This window comes from Synchiropus splendidus, chromosome 4 (assembly GCF_027744825.2).
Source record: "Synchiropus splendidus isolate RoL2022-P1 chromosome 4, RoL_Sspl_1.0, whole genome shotgun sequence".
Taxonomy (NCBI): Eukaryota; Metazoa; Chordata; class Actinopteri; order Syngnathiformes; family Callionymidae; genus Synchiropus; species Synchiropus splendidus.
In genome coordinates, this window is record NC_071337.1 from 3,339,571 (window position 1) to 3,359,073 (window position 19,503).

The 19,503-nt window shown below is 47.9% G+C and overlaps 1 protein-coding gene across 2 annotated transcripts in view; it reads left to right on the forward strand.

Moving 5' to 3' along the window:
• Positions 1-19,503, forward strand: part of ppfia2 (PTPRF interacting protein alpha 2) — an 89,847-nt gene that overhangs the window by 1,880 nt on the left and 68,464 nt on the right. For both annotated transcript variants that reach the window (XM_053862498.1, XM_053862497.1), the window contains exon 2: positions 10,816-11,071. In XM_053862498.1, coding sequence (XP_053718473.1) covers positions 10,823-11,071 — 249 coding nt within the window. In that variant the 5' untranslated portion in view covers positions 10,816-10,822. The remainder of the gene's footprint in view (positions 1-10,815; positions 11,072-19,503) is intronic.

Sequence of the window (19,503 nt, forward strand, 5' to 3'; positions counted from 1 at the left end):
TTTCGTTTTTATTTAAAGTGCGTCTTCATTCAGTCTTGTTCACCATCAACCGCGCAGCCTCTGATCGATTGATACTTTCATGACCTTGCTGAGGGAGTCGTGGCTGATGGAGCAGGCTCCTTTCGTGCTGCCGTGTGTGTGTGTGTGTGTGTGTGTGTGTGTGTGAGAGAGGACGCTCCATCACAGGCGCTCGTGGAACGTGCGCTCAAACAAATTCATTCACACACTCTTCCTGGCAGAAGGCAGGGTGGGACTCTAAAGCGCTGCCATCCTTTTATTCCCCGCTTTTTCATTCATTTAGTCAGAGCAGAGTTTTGACACGTCTCTCTGCTGCATGGATCCTCGTCATCGTGGGATGTTTTTTGAATGAGGGCCGGGGTGGTGCAGGTTTTTGATCCAGCCAATCAAACACAGACAATTGAGTCATCGAGCACCAGACACTAGGGACTTACTTTACACTATATACCGGCAAAAACACTCCCCGCCATGAGAATTCTGCACCTCACGATAAACTGGATCAACACGCGCCTCACCCGCTGCTTTGGACCTGCACACGTGAACATGAGGAGACCGTGACAGCGCCGTGCTCTCCAGCTCCACGGCGTGTGACAGTTGTGGAGAGTGTGGTGGACTGTGGTTCACCATGGTAGTTTGAAAGTGATGTTGAATCCAGGGAACCTTTGATCATGACTCTGGTCGACTCTGAGTCTCTGGATCCCTGTTTCTTTGATGAGATGGAGTGGTCCTCATAGGTTCTCTGAGGCGCTCCTCTGCCTTGGTTCACATCAACACATGCAGCTCTCCTGCTGCCAAGGTGACAACACTTGGATATTGGCGGCGGCGTCCTCTTCCACGTCCCCATTAGGGTTCACTGATGGAGGGCACACTCTCACAGGCAGCGCTAATGCTAGGAGCCGCCATCAGTTAGGGACCATCAACCTCTGAAGGCTGCCTTTTTTGTCAGTATAGGACGCGAAAGTCCACTTTCCCAACATCAATATATGACACCGTGGGAGCGAGGATGTGTTGTCCCCTGACACAACATGCTGAGACACTAGAGACACCAGAGACACGTGAGCATGGAAACTCAAAACACTTTGAGACGTTGTGTCGTTTTGCCAGTTTGTGCTCGAAACCAGGGGTTCTGAACCTTTTGTTTCCCAGAACAAATGGCCTCGGGGCCCATTCAATGGAACTGACTTTTGATTTCATTTGTGATCAATAACCGTATTTACTCTACTCACGCGTAAACAAACCGAAACCTTGTGAAATGACATGAAACCATCTGATCATTGCGGCTAGATAGATAGTTGTCATTGAAAAGTCCAACCAGCTGCAGAACCAAGTGCAGGTCATATTCATCAAATTGACCAAAGAAAAGAAAAACCCTTGATGCAAACTGTTGAGAAAATTAGAAAAACTGAATAAAATAAACATAACCATGTATTAATAGCACCTGTAACCAGAGCACACCCCACACCTCAAGAGAAAAACCCAGCACGGTCGACTCCGGTGCAGTCTGTCGCATCAGCTTCAGTGATGGAGTGATGAGTGGCGCTCACCGTTTCATGTTGTGTAGTTACGTTAGGAAGCAAGACATCAGTAGGTTCATGAACCGCCTCTGAGTTATGGCAGGCTCATTCCAGCATGAAGGCGCTCCTGGTGTTCTCTCTGGGCCTCAGACATCCCTAGCTCTCGGTGAATTCTCTCCTGTCCACAGCGTTTCCCCTGTTTTAGTGAGTCTCCAGTTGGACGGTTGACGTCCATGATCTCCACTTTGTGGATGACCACATCAACAGTTTGTAGACTGGCATTGGCTTGAATCGTGGGCCCAGTCAGTGCAAGTGTCCCAGCAAATCCTTGCGGGTTCTTCTTACCGATATGTGACCTTGTCAGTGACCTTTCCATGACCCCTTCTCTTCCAGCACTGGATTCATCGGAGACGTCGTGCTGGTGCATGCGGAGCTCCTCAGACACTCTGCTGTTCTAATGTGTATTTCCTTGTCTAAATTCAGCTCTACACGCACACAGTGGCGCAGCTTATCTCCAACGCCCCAGCGTTAGCTTCCGTCCTCGCGCCCGCCGCGCCGCGCCGCGCACGCTCCCTCCCTCTCGCCGACATGGCTTTTTGATGTTCTCCCACTGAATAGTAGGGATTCTGGCTGGTGTTTTTGCGGGAGCCTTATCTGTTCGAACCATTGTTCCTGTTAATGAGATTATCGCACGACGTCCAGAAAATTTACTCCGACTTGCTGATTTGGTCTTTTTGTCAGTGATGTGGCAATATTTAGCTGGAGGACAGAACATCTGGAAGAAGAGGAGCCATTTCAGCTCAGTGAAGCAGCTTAGTCTCTTCCAGTGTTTAAACATCAGCGTCCTGTTTCTTTTACTGTCCGCTCACGTGAGGTCTATCCACCCGTCCATCTATCTATCATCTATCTATCATCTATCTATCATCTATCTATCATCTATCTATCATCTATCTATCATCTATCTATCTGTCTGTCTGTCTGTCTGTCTGTCCACCCACCCGTCCATCTATCTATCCATCTATCTATCTGTCTGTCTGTCTGTCCATCCACCCATCCATCTATCTATCTGTCTATCCATCCACCCATCCATCTATCTATCTATCTATCCATCCATCCATCTATCTATCTATCTGTCTGTCTGTCTGTCTGTCCACCCACCCGTCCATCTATCTATCCATCTATCTATCTGTCTGTCTGTCTGTCCATCCACCCATCCATCTATCTATCTGTCTATCCATCCACCCATCCATCTATCTATCTATCTATCCATCCATCCATCTATCTATCTATCTGTCTGTCTGTCTGTCTGTCCATCCACCTGTCCATCCACCCATCCATCTATCTGTCTGTCTGTCTGTCTGTCTGTCTGTCTGTCTGTCTGCCTGCCTGTCTGTCTGTCTGTCTGTCCGTCCGTCCGTCCGTCCGTCCGTCCGTCTGTCTGTCCGTCCATCCACCCATCCATCTATCTATCTATCTATCTATCTATCTATCTATCTATCTATCATCTATCTATCTGTCTGTCTGTCTGTCTGTCTGTCTGTCTGTCTGTCTGTCCATCCACCTGTCCATCTATCTATCTGTCTGTCTGTCTGTCTGTCTGTCTGTCTGTCTGTCCACCTGTCCACCTGTCCATCTATCTATCTATCTATCTATCTATCTATCCACCCGTCCATCTATCTATCTATCTATCTATCTATCTGTCTGTCTGTCTGTCCATCCACCCATCCACTCATCTATCTATCTGTCTATCTATCTATCTATCTATCTATCTATCTATCTATCTATCTATACACCTGTCCATCCACCCGTCCTTCCATCCATTTATCCATCCATCCGTGATCATCATTAACTCAATTTATTAACGTGCTGTTGTGAGATAACTCTTCCTTCCGATGATCGCTGTTTTTGTGAATAGACTTTGCGTGCTCATGTTTCCATGGCAACTTGATACACATGTGACTTGCAGAGCGTTTGCAGAATGACGATGCCTTTCAGTGGTGCAGCAACCTTGAATGACTGATGATCTCGACGTGTTCCTAGATGGAGACCTCACAGGAGCGGAAGGATTCAGGTTACGGGGTGAACAAATGAAGCAGAGGAGGCACAGTGTGATGTCACATTGTCTCTCAGGCTTTATTCTTATTGTCCTTCGCATCTCGAAGTGCAGCAGAGTGTGGTCCACCGAAGGTGCAAAGAAACCCTCCAAGCTTCAGTCCGATATCAAGGGGTGAATGCTGGTCAGGATTCTTCTCATGAATAGACAATAAACCCCCATTTGAAGACATTATATTGTGTAGGTACACAAACATGCACGGACCTTTGCTGCGATGATGGTGCAGAAGGAGCTCATGATGGAGGTGGGACGTAGTGTGTGAAGGACTCCTGAAGGGACTTGGAACTAATGTTGCATGTAGCTTAGGTGTCCACAGAGAGTTTCAGAACAAGGTGTCAGAAACCGTCCCCCACAGGGTGAGTCATCCGAATGACCAGAGTCTGACGCAAACCGTGAAGATCTGAAGCAGCTCTTTGTCGTGTTGCTGCCATCGGCTCATTGCTGGCTTCGTAACTTCCCACTGCAGGAAAAGGGGCATTTACCGGGGACAGTTTATTCCTGTTGGAGTTGCTGAGATGCAGCAGGGGGGTTGAACGCAAGCCAGAACAAAAGATTCCCAGTTACCTTGACTTTCTTGAGATCAAATTGAGGACACGTTGAAGACATGAGGGAGTTACATCTGAGACGAACTGTACTCAGTGTTTGAATATCAGCACTTTACCTGGCTGAATTATTGAGAGAGAACACATTGAAGTGTTATAGTGAAATCAGTCAAATGTGCTTTATTCCCGCAACAATTCTTCAAGAACACATCGCAGTGCCAGTTAGTTCAGTCCCACAGGATTTCACATTAAGTGCATTCTGAAAGTCCATTTAGCGCCACTCCAGTGGTTGCATACTTGAAACTGCACTTTTACTTCCTTCAAACAGGAAGTAAACGGGTCCTTTAAAACTCTTGACTTGACATTGTCGTATTTGCAGCGTGCGGTTCTTCGGGTTCACGTCAGAAGGTTTCTGAAGGTGGAAACGCTGAGTCAGCACTCCTCATTGATTTGTCTTTCAATACAACAAGTGTCCGGGACTAGATCGGCCTTGTGCGCTCTTATGCTGCTGCGCTAGAGTGAAGGATCGAAATCTTATCAAGAATTTGCGTCACTATATTCCTACATCATGTTCATTACGAAGTGATGGACTTGATAAAAGTCTTCCACTCAGACGCCACTGTTTCTTATCTGACCTGAAACTTCTAAATCCCTCCACATGCTCCAGTTCCTGTGGAAACAGTGACTGCAGTGACATGGCGGCCTACAAAACCGAACTATTCTATTAGTACAACTGCTGGAGAGAAGATGGAATTTCTCCTAGTCGGACTCCACGACCCGGATAATAGCTGGACTAAGCTAGCATGTAGCCAGTAGCTGGGCTAAGCTAGCATGTAGCCAGTAGCTGGACAAAGCTAGCATGTAGCCAGTAGCTGGACAAAGTTAGCATGTAGCCAGTAGCTGGACTAAACTAGCATGTAGCCAGTAGCTGGACTAAGCTAGCATGTAGCATCACATGACTCACCTGATATCAGCTGTGTGGTGGAACTGGCCACCACCATGATCTGCAGATGTGTCTTCACCTTCCTTCACTCAGGTGGTTTGGATCCTTGGTTCTCACAAGGAGACCTGACTTGTTGCTTTCAGGAGACGACATTAGCTCCACGTTAGCAATGTTGGCATGGTTGCTAAGCTAGTCGAGGCTCACGCCAGTGACCAAAAGTGCGACTCTGTACTTCTGATCCTCCCACTTTGTGATACAAAGAAAACACATTTAATTTTATTCAGAAATGTGTGAGTTTAATCTCCAAACCTGTCGAACGTAGCATGTTGAGGCTGGTGACAGCTCCATGACGGTGAGGGCGTTGAACCATGTGTGGCTGACTCTGGAGCTCTGCAGTGAAACTAGTGCATCAGTCAGCACCATCACTGTCTCCACAGCTCAATAGAACAGCGTGAAGCGGCTCCTTGCTACCTGTCAGCTGCCACTGCTCTTCCTCTACGCTCAGAGGAACCAGAAGGACTGAAGAGCTCACGGCGCCACCCCTGGTCACGGAGGGGAACTACTCATTGCTCTGCATGTAAACAGGGAGAACATGGCGCGATGGGACTCAGCAGCTTAACTGAGCTATTGCCTTCACCAATGTGTGACGGGTCCCAACAAGGTCTTACCGAGTCCTTCCTCACCAGTGGAGCATTTGGCTCCTTCACAGCCAACACTGACTTCTGAAAAACTCAGTCTTGACACATGATGATATCACGACTTTGCTGCTGCGCTCCCCAGTCCTCGCGCCTCTTTGGCCTCTACAAACATCTTTCGACAAAACTTCTGTGTTAATGGGGGTCAAATTGTCTCCCTGCTGATGATGGATGGTGGTTGTCACAGCCTGCGGGGACAAGCCAGACAACATCTGCATCCCAGCAGAAGGAAGGGAACAGAAGCCCGCCGCCGCCGCCGCCTGCCTCTGCCCGTTGTGGCTGATGAATGCGTGTCCATCCAGAATGATCAGGCACAATCGAGCAGACGCAAATATTCTGCTGACAAATAGAGGGAACGTGATGACCGCAGAGCTCCCGTTGCAAAAGGATGGAGTCTTGGAGTGTTTTGTATGCACTGCTTAATGTACCAGCATTGGAATGTTTGCCAGTGCCATCTCAGGTTGGAAGCACTTTGCCACCGTGTCTATGGATTTTTCATGGCCAGTATCGGAGGATTGAAGCAGCTCTCATGGAGGGATGGTTGTTTTCTCAGAAGTCTCACCGTGGCTTTGACGCGTGGACGTCATGGGTCTAAAGGTAACAGGGGAATATCTGGGCGCAAAGACTGTAACAGCCAAAATGTCCTTCTTCTACATCAGTTAGTCTGCTCACTCCAGGCTTTTAGTGAGGGGGGGCGTCTGAACTGCACAACATGACAAACTGGACGGCCAGTTCTCCTCAGCAGGTCGCCCTAAACGTCCCATCAATAGAGCCTGTATAACACCCGACTCTCAGTGTCATCACACTGGTCTCCATGAAAAGATGTTTCCAATATGATCAAAATTCATAGATTCCCCACCCTTTTGCAGCCGTTGCTTGGCCGCCATGTTTGTTTAATCTGGCGGTTATCCACATCTGGCAAGTGGCGACACTCGCGGCATCGAAGCGCTTGAGTGATTGGTGGGATGTCTGACGCTGGTGACAGGAGGAAACCGCAGATAAGTTCTACACTTTTAACAATCATTTACAAAACTAACTCATAGCTCTTTAATCGGAGGAGGATTTTGCCGTTTTTTTCTTGGCACAAAGCTCCTCCCCGTGATACGCAGTGCCATGCAGCGAAGTTCGCTGGGGAGCCCTTGCCGAATCCCAGCAAACTAAGGATTAAAAAAAAAAAAAACTGTTTGAATGAATGAATGAATGTTTAAATGTGTGAAAGTTTAGAAAACAGATCCACTGTTGCTCATCTTGAGAAGAAAATGATCAAAACTGTAGACACTTAACATGTAGTAAGGGAAACAATCATTATAAAAATATGTTTGTTTGTTTGTTTTTTTAAATGAATCAGGGCCAGCTGAGTCAAACAGCTGCCCAGGAGACTCCTGCATCTGTAAGGTTTCTGTGGCAACAGCGACTGAGTTCATCTCTGTTCACCGTTCTCAGATGTATTTATAAAAAGTTATTTTTGTATAAATAGATGTTTACAGCTTCTTTTTTACAAAGCGAGTTGTTAAGTCAGTCACTGACATGGTTTGTCTGGAGGGGAATGGGCTGGGGGCGGGGTTATGAGCTGGGGGGCGTGTTTTAAAATCCTAGCTTTTTCCCTCATATCCTCCTTCACGGCTTCGTCCTCAATACATCCACTTTCTTTTTGTGAAAATTCCCACTTTTTAAACCGTGATGACCCTGGGATTTTGCCTCCTCCCCTCCTTGAGCCATTTAAAGGCTTGAAAGGCCTCTTCTCTAAGTTGCACAGATGTAGAAACCAGTGTCGCCCAAAACCCACGGTGCTTCAAACTGGTTGAGAGGTTGGCCTTCAAAGAGCAAAAATAAGTGTCTTGAATTGTGCCCAAATGTGAGTGTGTTGGTGAGTGGCCGTCTCTATGGGGCCCATGCTGGAGCCCAACTAGTGGCAGGGACACCAGGATGGAGGTGACGCTGACATGGGAACATTGTGGATGGTGGTGAAACCCATAAAAACCCTGCAGTCCCAAACATAGGCTCTTGTTCGGTGACGGTCTCTTATCCCGAGCGTGAGCTGCCTGAGTATAATCCGGATGTAAATTCTGTTGTCGCAGAGCTTGGCGTCAGTCTCAGCTAATAAGGCGTTTTCAAGCGTAAAATAATCTGACGGCAGAGATGAACGGATTAGCTGCAGGATTTCACAGGCTGAATCATGTAGCTATCTTGTCTGTCTACTGAGAAACCTGCATGTTGTATGGACAGCTGAGGTCACGTGAGGTCGCGGGTCGAAATCACTGTTGCTTTGGCAGCTGTTTTAGTCGTAGTTCTAGTCTTTTGGATGAAAATACTTATTCGTTTTAGTCAGGTTTTAGTCATGAATTCTTGGAACGAAAACATTTTTTTTCCAATTTTAGCCAGGAAGAAATTATTCTAATAAGAATCAGAATAAGAACTAAAAGAGGGGATACGATCACTGTATTAACCACTGTGTACAGAGTAATGTAGGTGCATCAAGTATATGATGAATATCTTTCAAATACACCCATGTGCACTGCAGTATTATGGAGATAACACACACACACATTTATGTGTGTCATCATTTTGCCCAAATACAACAATGTTCAGAATAGAATGGCCTGAACAACACGTCTGATCATTTGCTTATTGACCACATGGTGGCGCACAACACACTGAACATTGGCCAAAACTCTCATGTCTCTCCACTGTTGAGTCCGTCGGTGCTGACAACATGTCGCCGCCACATCACTCGCTGCAGTGACACACATGAGCTAGTGAGGTTAGCACAACCAAGCTAACTGAAGCTGGAGCTCAGCAGCGCCAACCAAGCTCATTCAAGCCCAGCAGCAGCAGCAGCAGCAGCTCATTTGCACCAAGAGTTCTGTGGGAAACGTCGTGTCTGGATCACAACTGACGCTCCACTGAGAGGATCAACACGTGGTGTGTTCACGCCACTTGTTGGGACTCACCTAGGAACAAACCGTCAGGTGGCGCTGGAGCTTTGCTAGTGTGTAGCCACGTGTGTCACCGGCCTGTTCCTCCATCGCTTTGTGCTTCGGAGTGATGGTAAACACAGCTCCGCCTCACATCAGTGCAGCGTGTTCCACCACCAGCTGGCGCCGCCACCATCGTCCATGAGTCAGTGAGCGCCGCACCTGGCGGGTGGTGGGCGTGTCCAAACACGGGAGCTTCGTCTGACAGATATTGTGGATCATACGCACAAGAACGTCGCATGTTCACAGACCATCCAGATACATTTTCGTCTCATCTTGTCAACTAAAACTGTCAGAAGTAACCGTCATGTTATCGTCAATAAGGAGCCATGTTTAGCTCGTGGTCGTCACGTTATCCTCATGAAAAAAAAGGGCTGCTAATGAAATATTTTCATCATCGTTGACGGAAACAACACTGGTCTCAATGACAGAGTTCAAGGCTGTAACTGCTGGACGTCTGGCTCTTTGCCTGCAGTTGATGCAGGAGATCCCAGGATCTTTCCAGCAGCTGCTGTGACACGGACCTGTCCTGAGGCCAGACACACTTTTCACTGCGAGACTGTCAGACGGAGCTGCTTCCTCGATGAAGCCGCTGACTGTGTTTGCTGAGGTCCGTCTTGGCAAACGTCAGCCATGTAATGCAACCTCACCTCCTTGACCAGGTGTGGCGCCATGACCAGAGGTCCCTCTTGTTCAATCTCTGACAGCGAACTTCTGGAATCAAAAAATGAAGAATGAGTAGAATAAAAAAACCTTGAAACCTGATGTTACTTTTGATGTCTGTGTTGCTGGTTCCTAACTTTGTTGCCTAGCACTCCAGTAAAGAGTGAAATTAGTGCCACATCACCATCAACAAGATGCTGCTTCAGAGCTGTTCTCCCACTACATGCCCTCCAGTTTCTCAATGAGCTCCTCTTTGAATTCAGACAATTCTCAGCACCGTTGTCTCTCAACTGCAGTAATAACAGACACTCACACCATGCAAAACAGCCACTTGAGTTGCTGGATTTTCTTCCCTGTCGTCCTCTGCACCGCTGCTTCCCCGGGACTGGAACGATTGAGCTTCTGCCCTGAGGGTTACCACATTCCTCCAAGGCATTCTGTCAGACAAAGTCTGTTCCTGGTGAATGAAAGGTGCCGCCGTGTGCGTGAGCTGCACTTCAGGAGCTGCCTCGCTTTCCACTTTTCCGTTCTCTGGAACCACTGAAGTACGTTGTGAGTAAAAGTGTAACCTAGTGGTTACATTTTTATTGAAAGGTTAAAGGTATTTTTTTTCTGTTTCACTCACATATATCGTGTGACATTGTTGATGGAATGTCTTGCAATATATCAGGTGTCGCAGATATCGAGTATCATGGTATTCGGGTTCTCGTGGGCCAGATATCGTGAGCTGCCCGTGTCGTCCCACCTCCAGGAGACACCAGTGTGGACTCCTTCTCCTTCCCCTCACCAGGCTCAGCATCCAGCGCAAGGGAGTTCAGTTCAGGTTGCAGGAGCGTTTCCAAACAGCTGAAGAAACGGTTTCTTTTAAGGCCCATCAAAGGGGGCTTTCATGTCGGTTGGGAAAGTTGAAGTGAACGTGCTCTGTCATGCTGTGTCAGATTCCCTCTCCTCATGGTGCAGTCTCTGCTGCGACCCAACGCCGGTCACCCGGGCTCCTCAGGTCACAGCGAGTCCCCGAGGGGAGGCTGGAATATGGCGTCACTATGGAGTAGATTCACTGTGTGATGCGAGTGGATCCCGGCCCATTAAGCCCGACAAGCATGAAATGTAGGGCAGAACACTGAGCTTACGAGGACGTCTCCGCAGCTCTGAGTCACTCGCTGTAGCAGGACTCCTCACGACTGCAGCAGGGAGTGGAGTTTCACCAAGAGCCACGTGTTGAGTCCAGCAACACCGACCAGTCAGTTATGAATCAGCACCGACTCAGCAGATTTAGAACCAACGCCATGTGTCAGTTATTAAAGGGCGGTCCGTTGCCATCAGTGGTCATTTGGATCCCTCTCTCCCAGCAGAGCCACCATGATGTGCGAGGTGATGCCCACCATCAGCGAAGACACGGCGCTGAGTCAGCGGGGTTCTCAGAGCAGCAACTCCGACCCGGACTCTCACTTTGAGCAGCTGATGGTCAACATGCTGGACGAGAGGGACCGACTGCTGGATACGCTGAGGGAGACGCAGGAGAGCCTGGGTCTGGCTCAGCAGCACCTGCAGGACGTCATCTACGACCGGGACTCTCTGCAGAGGCAGCTGAGCTCCGCACTGCCACAGGTGAGTCGGCTGCCTTGCATTTCAAAAAATATATCTTTGGAGACATTGGTATGGTATATATGGTGATGCAGGACTTCGGTCTGTGGAGTTGACCCATGCAGAAGATGTGGATGCATACGGGGCTAGAACAGAGACAGCTTAATTTGGCATTGAAAAATAAATATTGGCTGAAAAACAGAATATCGGCGTTGAAAAGAGAATGTAGGCATTGAAAAGAGAATTGGTTGAAAAAAGAATTTACGCATTGAAAGAAAGAATATTGGCTGAAAAGCAGAATATCTGCATTGGAAAAAAAGAATGTAGGCATTGAAAAAAAAAATATAGAAATATATTCTTATTCTTAATACCATTCTCGTTTCCTTTCAATACAAAATGTTTCAACCAATATTCCAATTCCCATATTCTTTTTTCCAAGCTTTTTTTTTTTCGATGCCAATGTTCGTCTTTCGTGTTCTCTTCAAGGTGGCACTGTGTTAGTGTGGAGGGCAGGTGATCGGGGAGTGGGAAGAGGCGGGGTTTGCGCTGTGTCATTTGTATTGGTGTATATTGGTATATGTTGGTGTAACGTTCAGTGTCAACAGTCTTCGGTGAAGCCATTTCAAACTGCCACCTTCCTCAGCGATGCCTCTTGGCAGTGTTGTGCGAGTCGTACGTTTGTCAGTCATGACTTGGAGTAATTGTTTCCAGTCTGGAGTAGTGGGCCTCATAAGTTTACCAAGTCGAGAGGTGTCAGTTCAGGTCTGGACCTGTTGTATACACAACCGTTGTTGTTCTAAATTCCTGTTGCAGCGTAGTATCGTGCTCACATTAGGCCTGCACCATAAAGCGCTAAAAAAAAAAATTGCGATTTTGATTCACCCCTGTGTCTGGTTTAATTTTGAATTCAATTCTATTCCTACTTCATTTTCAAACCGACTGGTTTGGCATCACAAAAGCTACTTTCCTTCCTGAGTTTCATGCTCCCAAGTGTTAGCCGCGAGCCACTACTTTCTGAGTTCCCACGATGCTCATGGCTTCACTCTCAGCCAATGGCCTTGCAGTCACGTGTTTCACCCGTGACATGAACGGGCAGTGATCGGATAGCTCGACGACAGGATACAATAGGAATGTAACACCAAAATAATCCCACTAATCCAGGGTTTCCACCACGTACAAACTAGCGGTGCTCACCGCCACTGCTTACACAAGAGCCGCGACGCCTTCAGGTGGATAACACATCATGGAGGTGGACACGAATATGACGCTTTTTGCTGTGTTATTCACAGAAAACATCATTGCAGCCAATGACAAAAAAGGCAATGACACATATGGAAGACATTAAAGATACACAACAAACATCAAACAAACATCATAAAGAAGTGAGGTCACAAGCTGTCAAACAACACGAGAGAAATGAATAAATACCCATAATATATAAAGATATATCATGACAAAATGACTAAAATGTAAGTATAGATAAGATAATAGAGATAAAGATAAAAAAGATAATAATAGATAATACATAGATAACGCTGAATAATATAAATAATAAATTGTATAAATAGATAGACAGTGGTCATTAATCCGTCCATCAGATGTTACTGCATAGGTGTTGTTTTTTTCAAGCTTAAAAACGACCCAACACTCCTCTATGTAGTTGTTGCTTGTGTTTCCGTCACAACAAGAGGTGGTCTTTAGTCACGATGGAATGCCGTCGAGGCAGAAAGACACAGCCTTGCGAAGCAGCGCTAGGCTAATCCCGCGCTGGGACTGTGAAGCAGGCCACTCCATGGCTTCCAGGCCCCTGTGTTTGTGTGATAGCAGAGGAGGTGGCGGCGGAGCAGCGGAGCCTCTTCTTGTCCCGCAGAAGTGGCCTCATTTCGGAGATAGCCTGGCTGCCAGTGTGTCTGCGCTGATATCCCTCCTCTGCTGCTGATGCCGGGAGCGCCGGCAGGATTAGGCTCTGGCCCACCGCAAACTTTCCTCGGTCTCACTTTGCCACCACCTCTCTGCCTGTGATTCTGCTGTCACTGGCTGTTTTTTCTGTCAGCTTCTGCCGCTCCATCCCTCCCTCCCCCCTCCCCCCCTGTCCATCACAGGTCACAGCTTTGACACTCGCTGTGACACTCGCAGCTCTGACTGACATGTCCTGCTCCCAGCCAACGCTGCACCCACGGCAAACCAAACCGAGCCTGTCCCCGATTCACCTCCCTTGTCTGCCGCTCCTCTGCTTATGTTTAGATGACACTTCAAAGGCACCGTTCATCCTTGACTTGTTGTCTGATTTGAATCGAACAGCCAAACTCTCAAGTGAACACAAGTGCAGTATTTCCATTATCGGCAATGGAGTCTTGACCTGAGAGAGTCATGTGCTTCAGTTGATGATGTTCTTGCTTGATCAGTTGCTCTCACTCTGTAGGAACCTTTTCAGCTCTTGGAAGGATTTGCAGGAACCATTTCGTTCTAAATGGGACCGATCCGATCCCGTATCCCGAACGTTTTTGATCGCTCATCATGTCGGCAGTTCCCTGTTCAAGAGCTGAGTCAGAGCGTCAGGCTTTCAGCTGGACTCTCTTCACGGTCAGCTGCAAACGTCCGTCCTCACTCCCACGGCGTCATATATTGTTGTTGGGAAAGTGGATTTTTGCGTCCGAAACTGAGGAAAAAGGTAACATAAATTGTTACACATAGGTGTTTCAATGGACAGAAAGAACGGTTTCCTTCCGTCGCGTTCGTGGTGGGACGGCGTGGGTTGCGCGGAGATGCATGGACCATCATGGGCAAATAGCGCATCACACGCAGGGAGAGAGAATAAAACATTGTACTTCTATGTAACTCCAGGCACAGTGAGAATTGCACGTCACAGAGCGAGAAGCACACTGCGACTCTCTTCACTGAAGGAGACTGGATGTCAGTTGTTATTTAGAACCCCTTCCTTGACTCTCCTCCTTAGTGATGGTACGAAAAGTCACGTGACTGAATTGCATGGCCGTTTGATGGGCTTTAAATCGCAATCTGACACGTTATTGAACGTAGACTGAATGGAGCGCCACCCCATGGCTCACCCTAACTCCAACCTACGTCTTTTTTTCACCTGTCGTGCTGCCAATGTGTCAACATGCGACACTGAAGGCTGCTTTTTTCGTCAGTATAGGACGCAAAAGCACCGTGAATATATGACGCCATGGGAGGGAGGATGGGTTGCTCCTGCTCAGCACCTAAGTTTGAAAGACAGTCGGCTTGTTTGGGATGCTGAACTCAGCCGACCGTACTCAGACAAGAGAGCTCATGTGAACCCTGTCTTTAGAGACCCGGAAGCATGAGCAGAGCCTTTCTAAACATTTAGCCACGTCGACCTCATGTGATGGGGTTTTTTCAATCCGTTGCAGTGAAGCAATGAAACATCCAGGCTTCTGTTGGAAGAAATGTGTTGCTCACTGTGTAAATGGTGAAAGCCCCCATCACACGTAGACACTGTCCTTCAGTCGCTCAGAAAAAGCCCAGAGCTCCATCGCGACTGCGATAATTGATCCATCACACTACAGTTCCGAGTCCCTGCTCTGTTCAAGTGCCTTTGTGGTGGTGGTGAGTGAGAGACGATTGGCCAGATGAGAAGTTTTCACATGTGACACCAGGGTCATGAAGCAGCTGCAGTTGCCGTCACAGTATGTTTATTTCACGATGTTGTGGCGACTCGCTGCTACACCACTCTTTGCCACAGTTAAAGCCACTGTTAAACAAGACTAAACTCAAGGCCTCTGCAAGTCAATAACAGCAAGTCAATAACAGGTCCTTCAGAAGACTCCTGGCTGTGGAACTACGGACCAACACTTTCCTCTTGCGACTGTTCTCGAGGGTTCCTGGGAGTATGACCAACCTGTCTACATGTGCATTGTAGACTTGGAGAAGGCGTATGACCGGGTGCCCAGGGGTCGTGGGAGGTGCTTCGGGAGTATGGGGTGAAGGGTTCTCTACTGAGGGCTGTTCAATCTCTGTAGCGGGAGTTGTGTTCGTATACTTGGATGCAAGTCCGATGTATTCCCAGTGAGGGTTGGTCTCCGTCAGGGTTGTGCTTTGTCCCCAGTCCTGTTCTTGGTCTACATGGACAGGATTTCGAGGCGCAGCTCTGGTGAGGAGGGTTTGCGGTTTGGTGGCCTGAAGATCCAGTCTCTGCTCTTTGCAGATGATTTGGTTCTGATGGCTTCATCATCGCGTGACCTACAGCTCACGCTGGTCGCGTCTGAGTGTGAAGCGGCCTGGATGAGGATCAGTACCTCTAGGTCTGAGGCCATGGCTCTCTCCAGGTCGGGACTGAGATCTTGCCTCAAGTGGAGAAGTTTAGGTATCTCGGGGGTGTTGTTCTCATGTGAGGGGATCAGGGATTTGGAGATTGCTTGGCGAATTGGGGCAGCAGGGGTGGTATTGCAATCCCTTTGCCGCACTGTTGTCCATAAGAGAGAGCTGAGCCAGAAGGCAACGCTCTCTATATACCGGTCAATCTCTGTCCCGACCCTCAACTACGGTCATGAGCTTTGGGTCATGACCGAGAGAGCAAGGTCCCGGATACAAGCGGCTGAAATGGGTTTTCTCCGAAGGGTGGCAGGCGTCTCCCTTAGAGATAGGGTGAGAAGTTCTCTCACTCGGGAGAGGCTCGGAGTAGAGCCGCTGCTTCTCCACATTGAGAGGAGTTAGCTGAGGTGGTTCGGGCATCTCATCAGGATGCCCTCTGGATGCCTCCCTTTGGAGGTGTTCCAGACACGTCCAGCTGGGAGGAGAGCGAGGGCTCGACCCAGGACCAAGTGGAGGGGTGAGACCTCTTCAAATGAGCTCCTTCGTCAATGACACGAAAAAAAAAATCTAGATTCTGCCTGATTTGGCTGTGATCCATTCAAATCTCAGTCCGGGATCTACAGCAGTTCTGTGTACAGATCTCTACCGTAGCAACTTGAAAAAACATTTTTTTAAGCAGGGAGTACATGGTTTGTGTAGCAAGAATAATCCTCAACTTTCCCTGCAGAGACTCTTCGGGTCTGTCCACTCCGTTTTGGACCTCACACTGGGTCCATCGTGTAGCGTGTGAGTGAGTCCCAATACTCCTCAGACCTCAGACTTGAAATGATCCCTTCAAACCGAGACTCCGGAGCTGACTTGAAACCAAGTGGGAAGATGAAATGTGGGTAGATTCCCTGGTCACCGACGTGTGAAGTGAATAACGTGACTTAAAAACAATGGACAACAGGACATTTGAGTCACGAGGACGACTCTTCTGGGTCTTCTGGGTGAAGTGTCGACCATGTCCGACAACATTAACAACACAACATTACTGAGTATGTTGTAACTTCTTAAGCAACAGTTGGCTAGCGCTAACGTCGACAGAAAATGAAGCTGGCTTCGGCTCCGCCCATCTCTCCTCCAAAGGAAGTTAGATGATCAGCGCCGATGCGAGAGGTTGCAGAAATGCTGGAGCTGGCGAAACGTCTCCAACACTCGAGATACAGTAAACAAAACACACCAGCGCAGCCAATGACACGTGACATAAGTGAAGCGTGACGTCATGAAGTGCTGTCCCAATTCTCAGGGACGTCACTCGCTTCTCACCCGGTCATCGGCGGGCACTTCACACTGGACGGCGCTCAGAACAAGTGCTAGTGTTGCTGCTCAGAAATGTTGTTTGATGTACCATTTGAATTGATCAGACACACACAGCACACTCCTACTATGGAATGATTGCTGGCTCATGGAGCAGTCTTCATTCATGAACATGGCTTTTGCTCCGCACGTTGTTGATGGACTTAAGTCTCCATCTGTTGATTCTTCACTGGTACAGCACAGGCAAGCAGTCGTGAGACACCGGACTCTCCACGACTGACATTTCCAAGGGTAGATCAAGTCTGGACGGCTACTCTTGGTGTCTTCTTCAACTGTGTGCAGTTCTGCAGTGAAGCCAGCCTGTAGGAACGAAGCATCAGACCCAGAGGCTCCTGCGCGTGTCCGTCTCTCCTCTCGTCATGTGTGGACCGCTGGCTCCGAGGTGAATCCTGCTCTTGTGTGATCCCCTCCCACCGCTGACTGGAGCTGGGCCGCAGCCTCCAGGCTTCAGCAGTCAGCTGGTCGTCTCCTCTCAGCAGCACATGATTTCCCATGATTACTGTCATTGTTTGTGCTCCACTTCACTGGAACTGCAGGCTGGGTGTTGGGCTGGCGAGGAGGATGCTTGGACTTGGTTCTGTTGCTGTTGACTCGGTGACGGGTGACTCACAGGAGACCTGCTCCAGGTGTGAGTCACTCTGTTGATGCTTGCTGGGGGTTAGTGTTGAAGGAGAGAGTGTGACATTCAGCATGTGGCTCCAGCTGGGCCACACACCCGCGTTAATGCCGGAGTGGGTCAGAGTGACTTGTGACTGTGGATCAGCGACTTGGGAAATTAGAGGAGGAGGCAAGAAATGTGATGCAAGTGGAGGAGTAAGGAGCAGTGGGAGATTTCAGCTCTCCAGATGCTCAAATCTAGTCATGGAAACCACCCTCACTTCCCTAGTACAGAGGTGTGTTAAACGTTGCTCCAAATCTCTCGGTTTGTTCTTTTCTCTGTTACAGTAGCAAGACAGTCTCACTCCTGGGAGTCTTGGCTGGCGTTTGGGCAGAACTGCCCTCACATTATGACTTCCCCGTGACAGAGGTTGGGGCTAGTGTTGGGATGGCACAAACATTGCCTTTTTTATTTTCTGTCTTTAGATATTTGCCACTTGATGGATGGATTTCAGGTTGTTGGAGAGGGTTGAAAAAGTTGCCACTGTTGGGTTATAAGTTCTTGTCTTTATTTCAAGCAGCGACAGCCAGCCTTTTAGCTGGGGTTTTGAAACAGGGCGTCCAAAACCCCGCCCCTAACCACTAACCCCGTCCCCTCCTGACACACCATGTCAACGACTGACAACTTGCTTTGTAAAAAACAAAGCTGTAAACATCGATTTGTACCAAAATAACTGAATAAACAACAAGTAAACAAGCCTCTGAGTCAAATAACAAACGCTAACAGACATGACCTCAGTAACTGTTGCCACGGTAACACTATGAGATGCAGTGTCCCCTGGGCAATAGTTTTCTTGGCTGACCCTGATTCATTATAATGATAATAATGATAATAATAAAAGCACGTCTATAATGATTCTTTCCTCTTACTACGAGCCATGCTGTGCACAGCCTTGTGCCTCCAGCTTTTTTCATTTACTGATGCCAGATAAGCAGTTGTATCAGCTGTGATGGTTTTCTGAACTGTCACAACCACAACATTCATTCATTCAAACAACACATATATATAACGGCTTGTCGCTTGATTTAACCAATAGAACGACTTGAAGTTTGATCCCTGTAAAGCTTGTTGTGTGTTCGTCCGCCTACCGCTGGGGTGCTGATGGATGCTGCTGTTTATCTGTTTGCAAACAATGGACATGCAAGATTCCAGTGACATTTCCAGGGAGTGTTGGGGGTCAAGGAGCAGGTGATCCATTTTCTCAGTGGTGTTCCTGGTTCGCACCTGGACTGGTCACACTCTGCTGGACTGGACTGTCTGAGGGTGCAGTGCTTTCTGTGCTACCTGACAGCATCGGATCCCCCATCAGATCCTCATTGAAATGACTGACCTGGTCCTGCATAATTCGACTTGTGTCGTGCACGTCTTGGATTATTCATTGTCCGTCTGCGTGCACTCATTTGAATCGAACAGATCATGTGTCAACACACCCTGTAAACCCAAAATTTAGGCTGACCATAAGCCATATATTCTTTTTTAACTTCATAAACTCAAAAGAGTGTTTTTTTTTCTAAACATTTATTCGCAGAAACAAATTGGAAAAAATGTATTTGTTTAAATGTGTCTCCACAAAGTGCCGGGCAATATGGCAAAATATATCAGGATTTATTTATCAATTTTAAATAACTGTAAATAACAGATTTTGAATAACTACAAGTCTTTCTCTCTTCACATTGTAGAGCACATTTATTTGGTTCTACATTTTGTTTTTAGCCAATTGTTAAACCTACACTTTGCCAGTCTACAAGTGTCAATAAAGTTTTGAAGTGAGACGTCATGTTAGCTGCTAGCTCTGTTAGCTCAGCGGTGCAGACAGTCTTTGGCGTCGCGGGTCCCACAAGCAACACTCCATGGTTCTGTGGTGAAGGTGTGTGGTCACGTGAGAGGAGCATCAGGTTTAGACACAGCTGGAGGTTGAGCATTTCACCGACTTCTTCACTGTGAGTGTGAGGGAGGAAGAGCAGCGCTGAAGGACGAGTCAGCGTATCAGCATAGATCTATAGTGTATAGAAAGACTGTGAGTGAATCCATGTGATCTGCTCAGGTTGGTGGATGGTCACCAGGTTCTAATTGTTCATCCACATCATCCACACATGAGGTGGAACTGGGTCATTTCCCATGACTCACCTGACACTCTCTCACACTG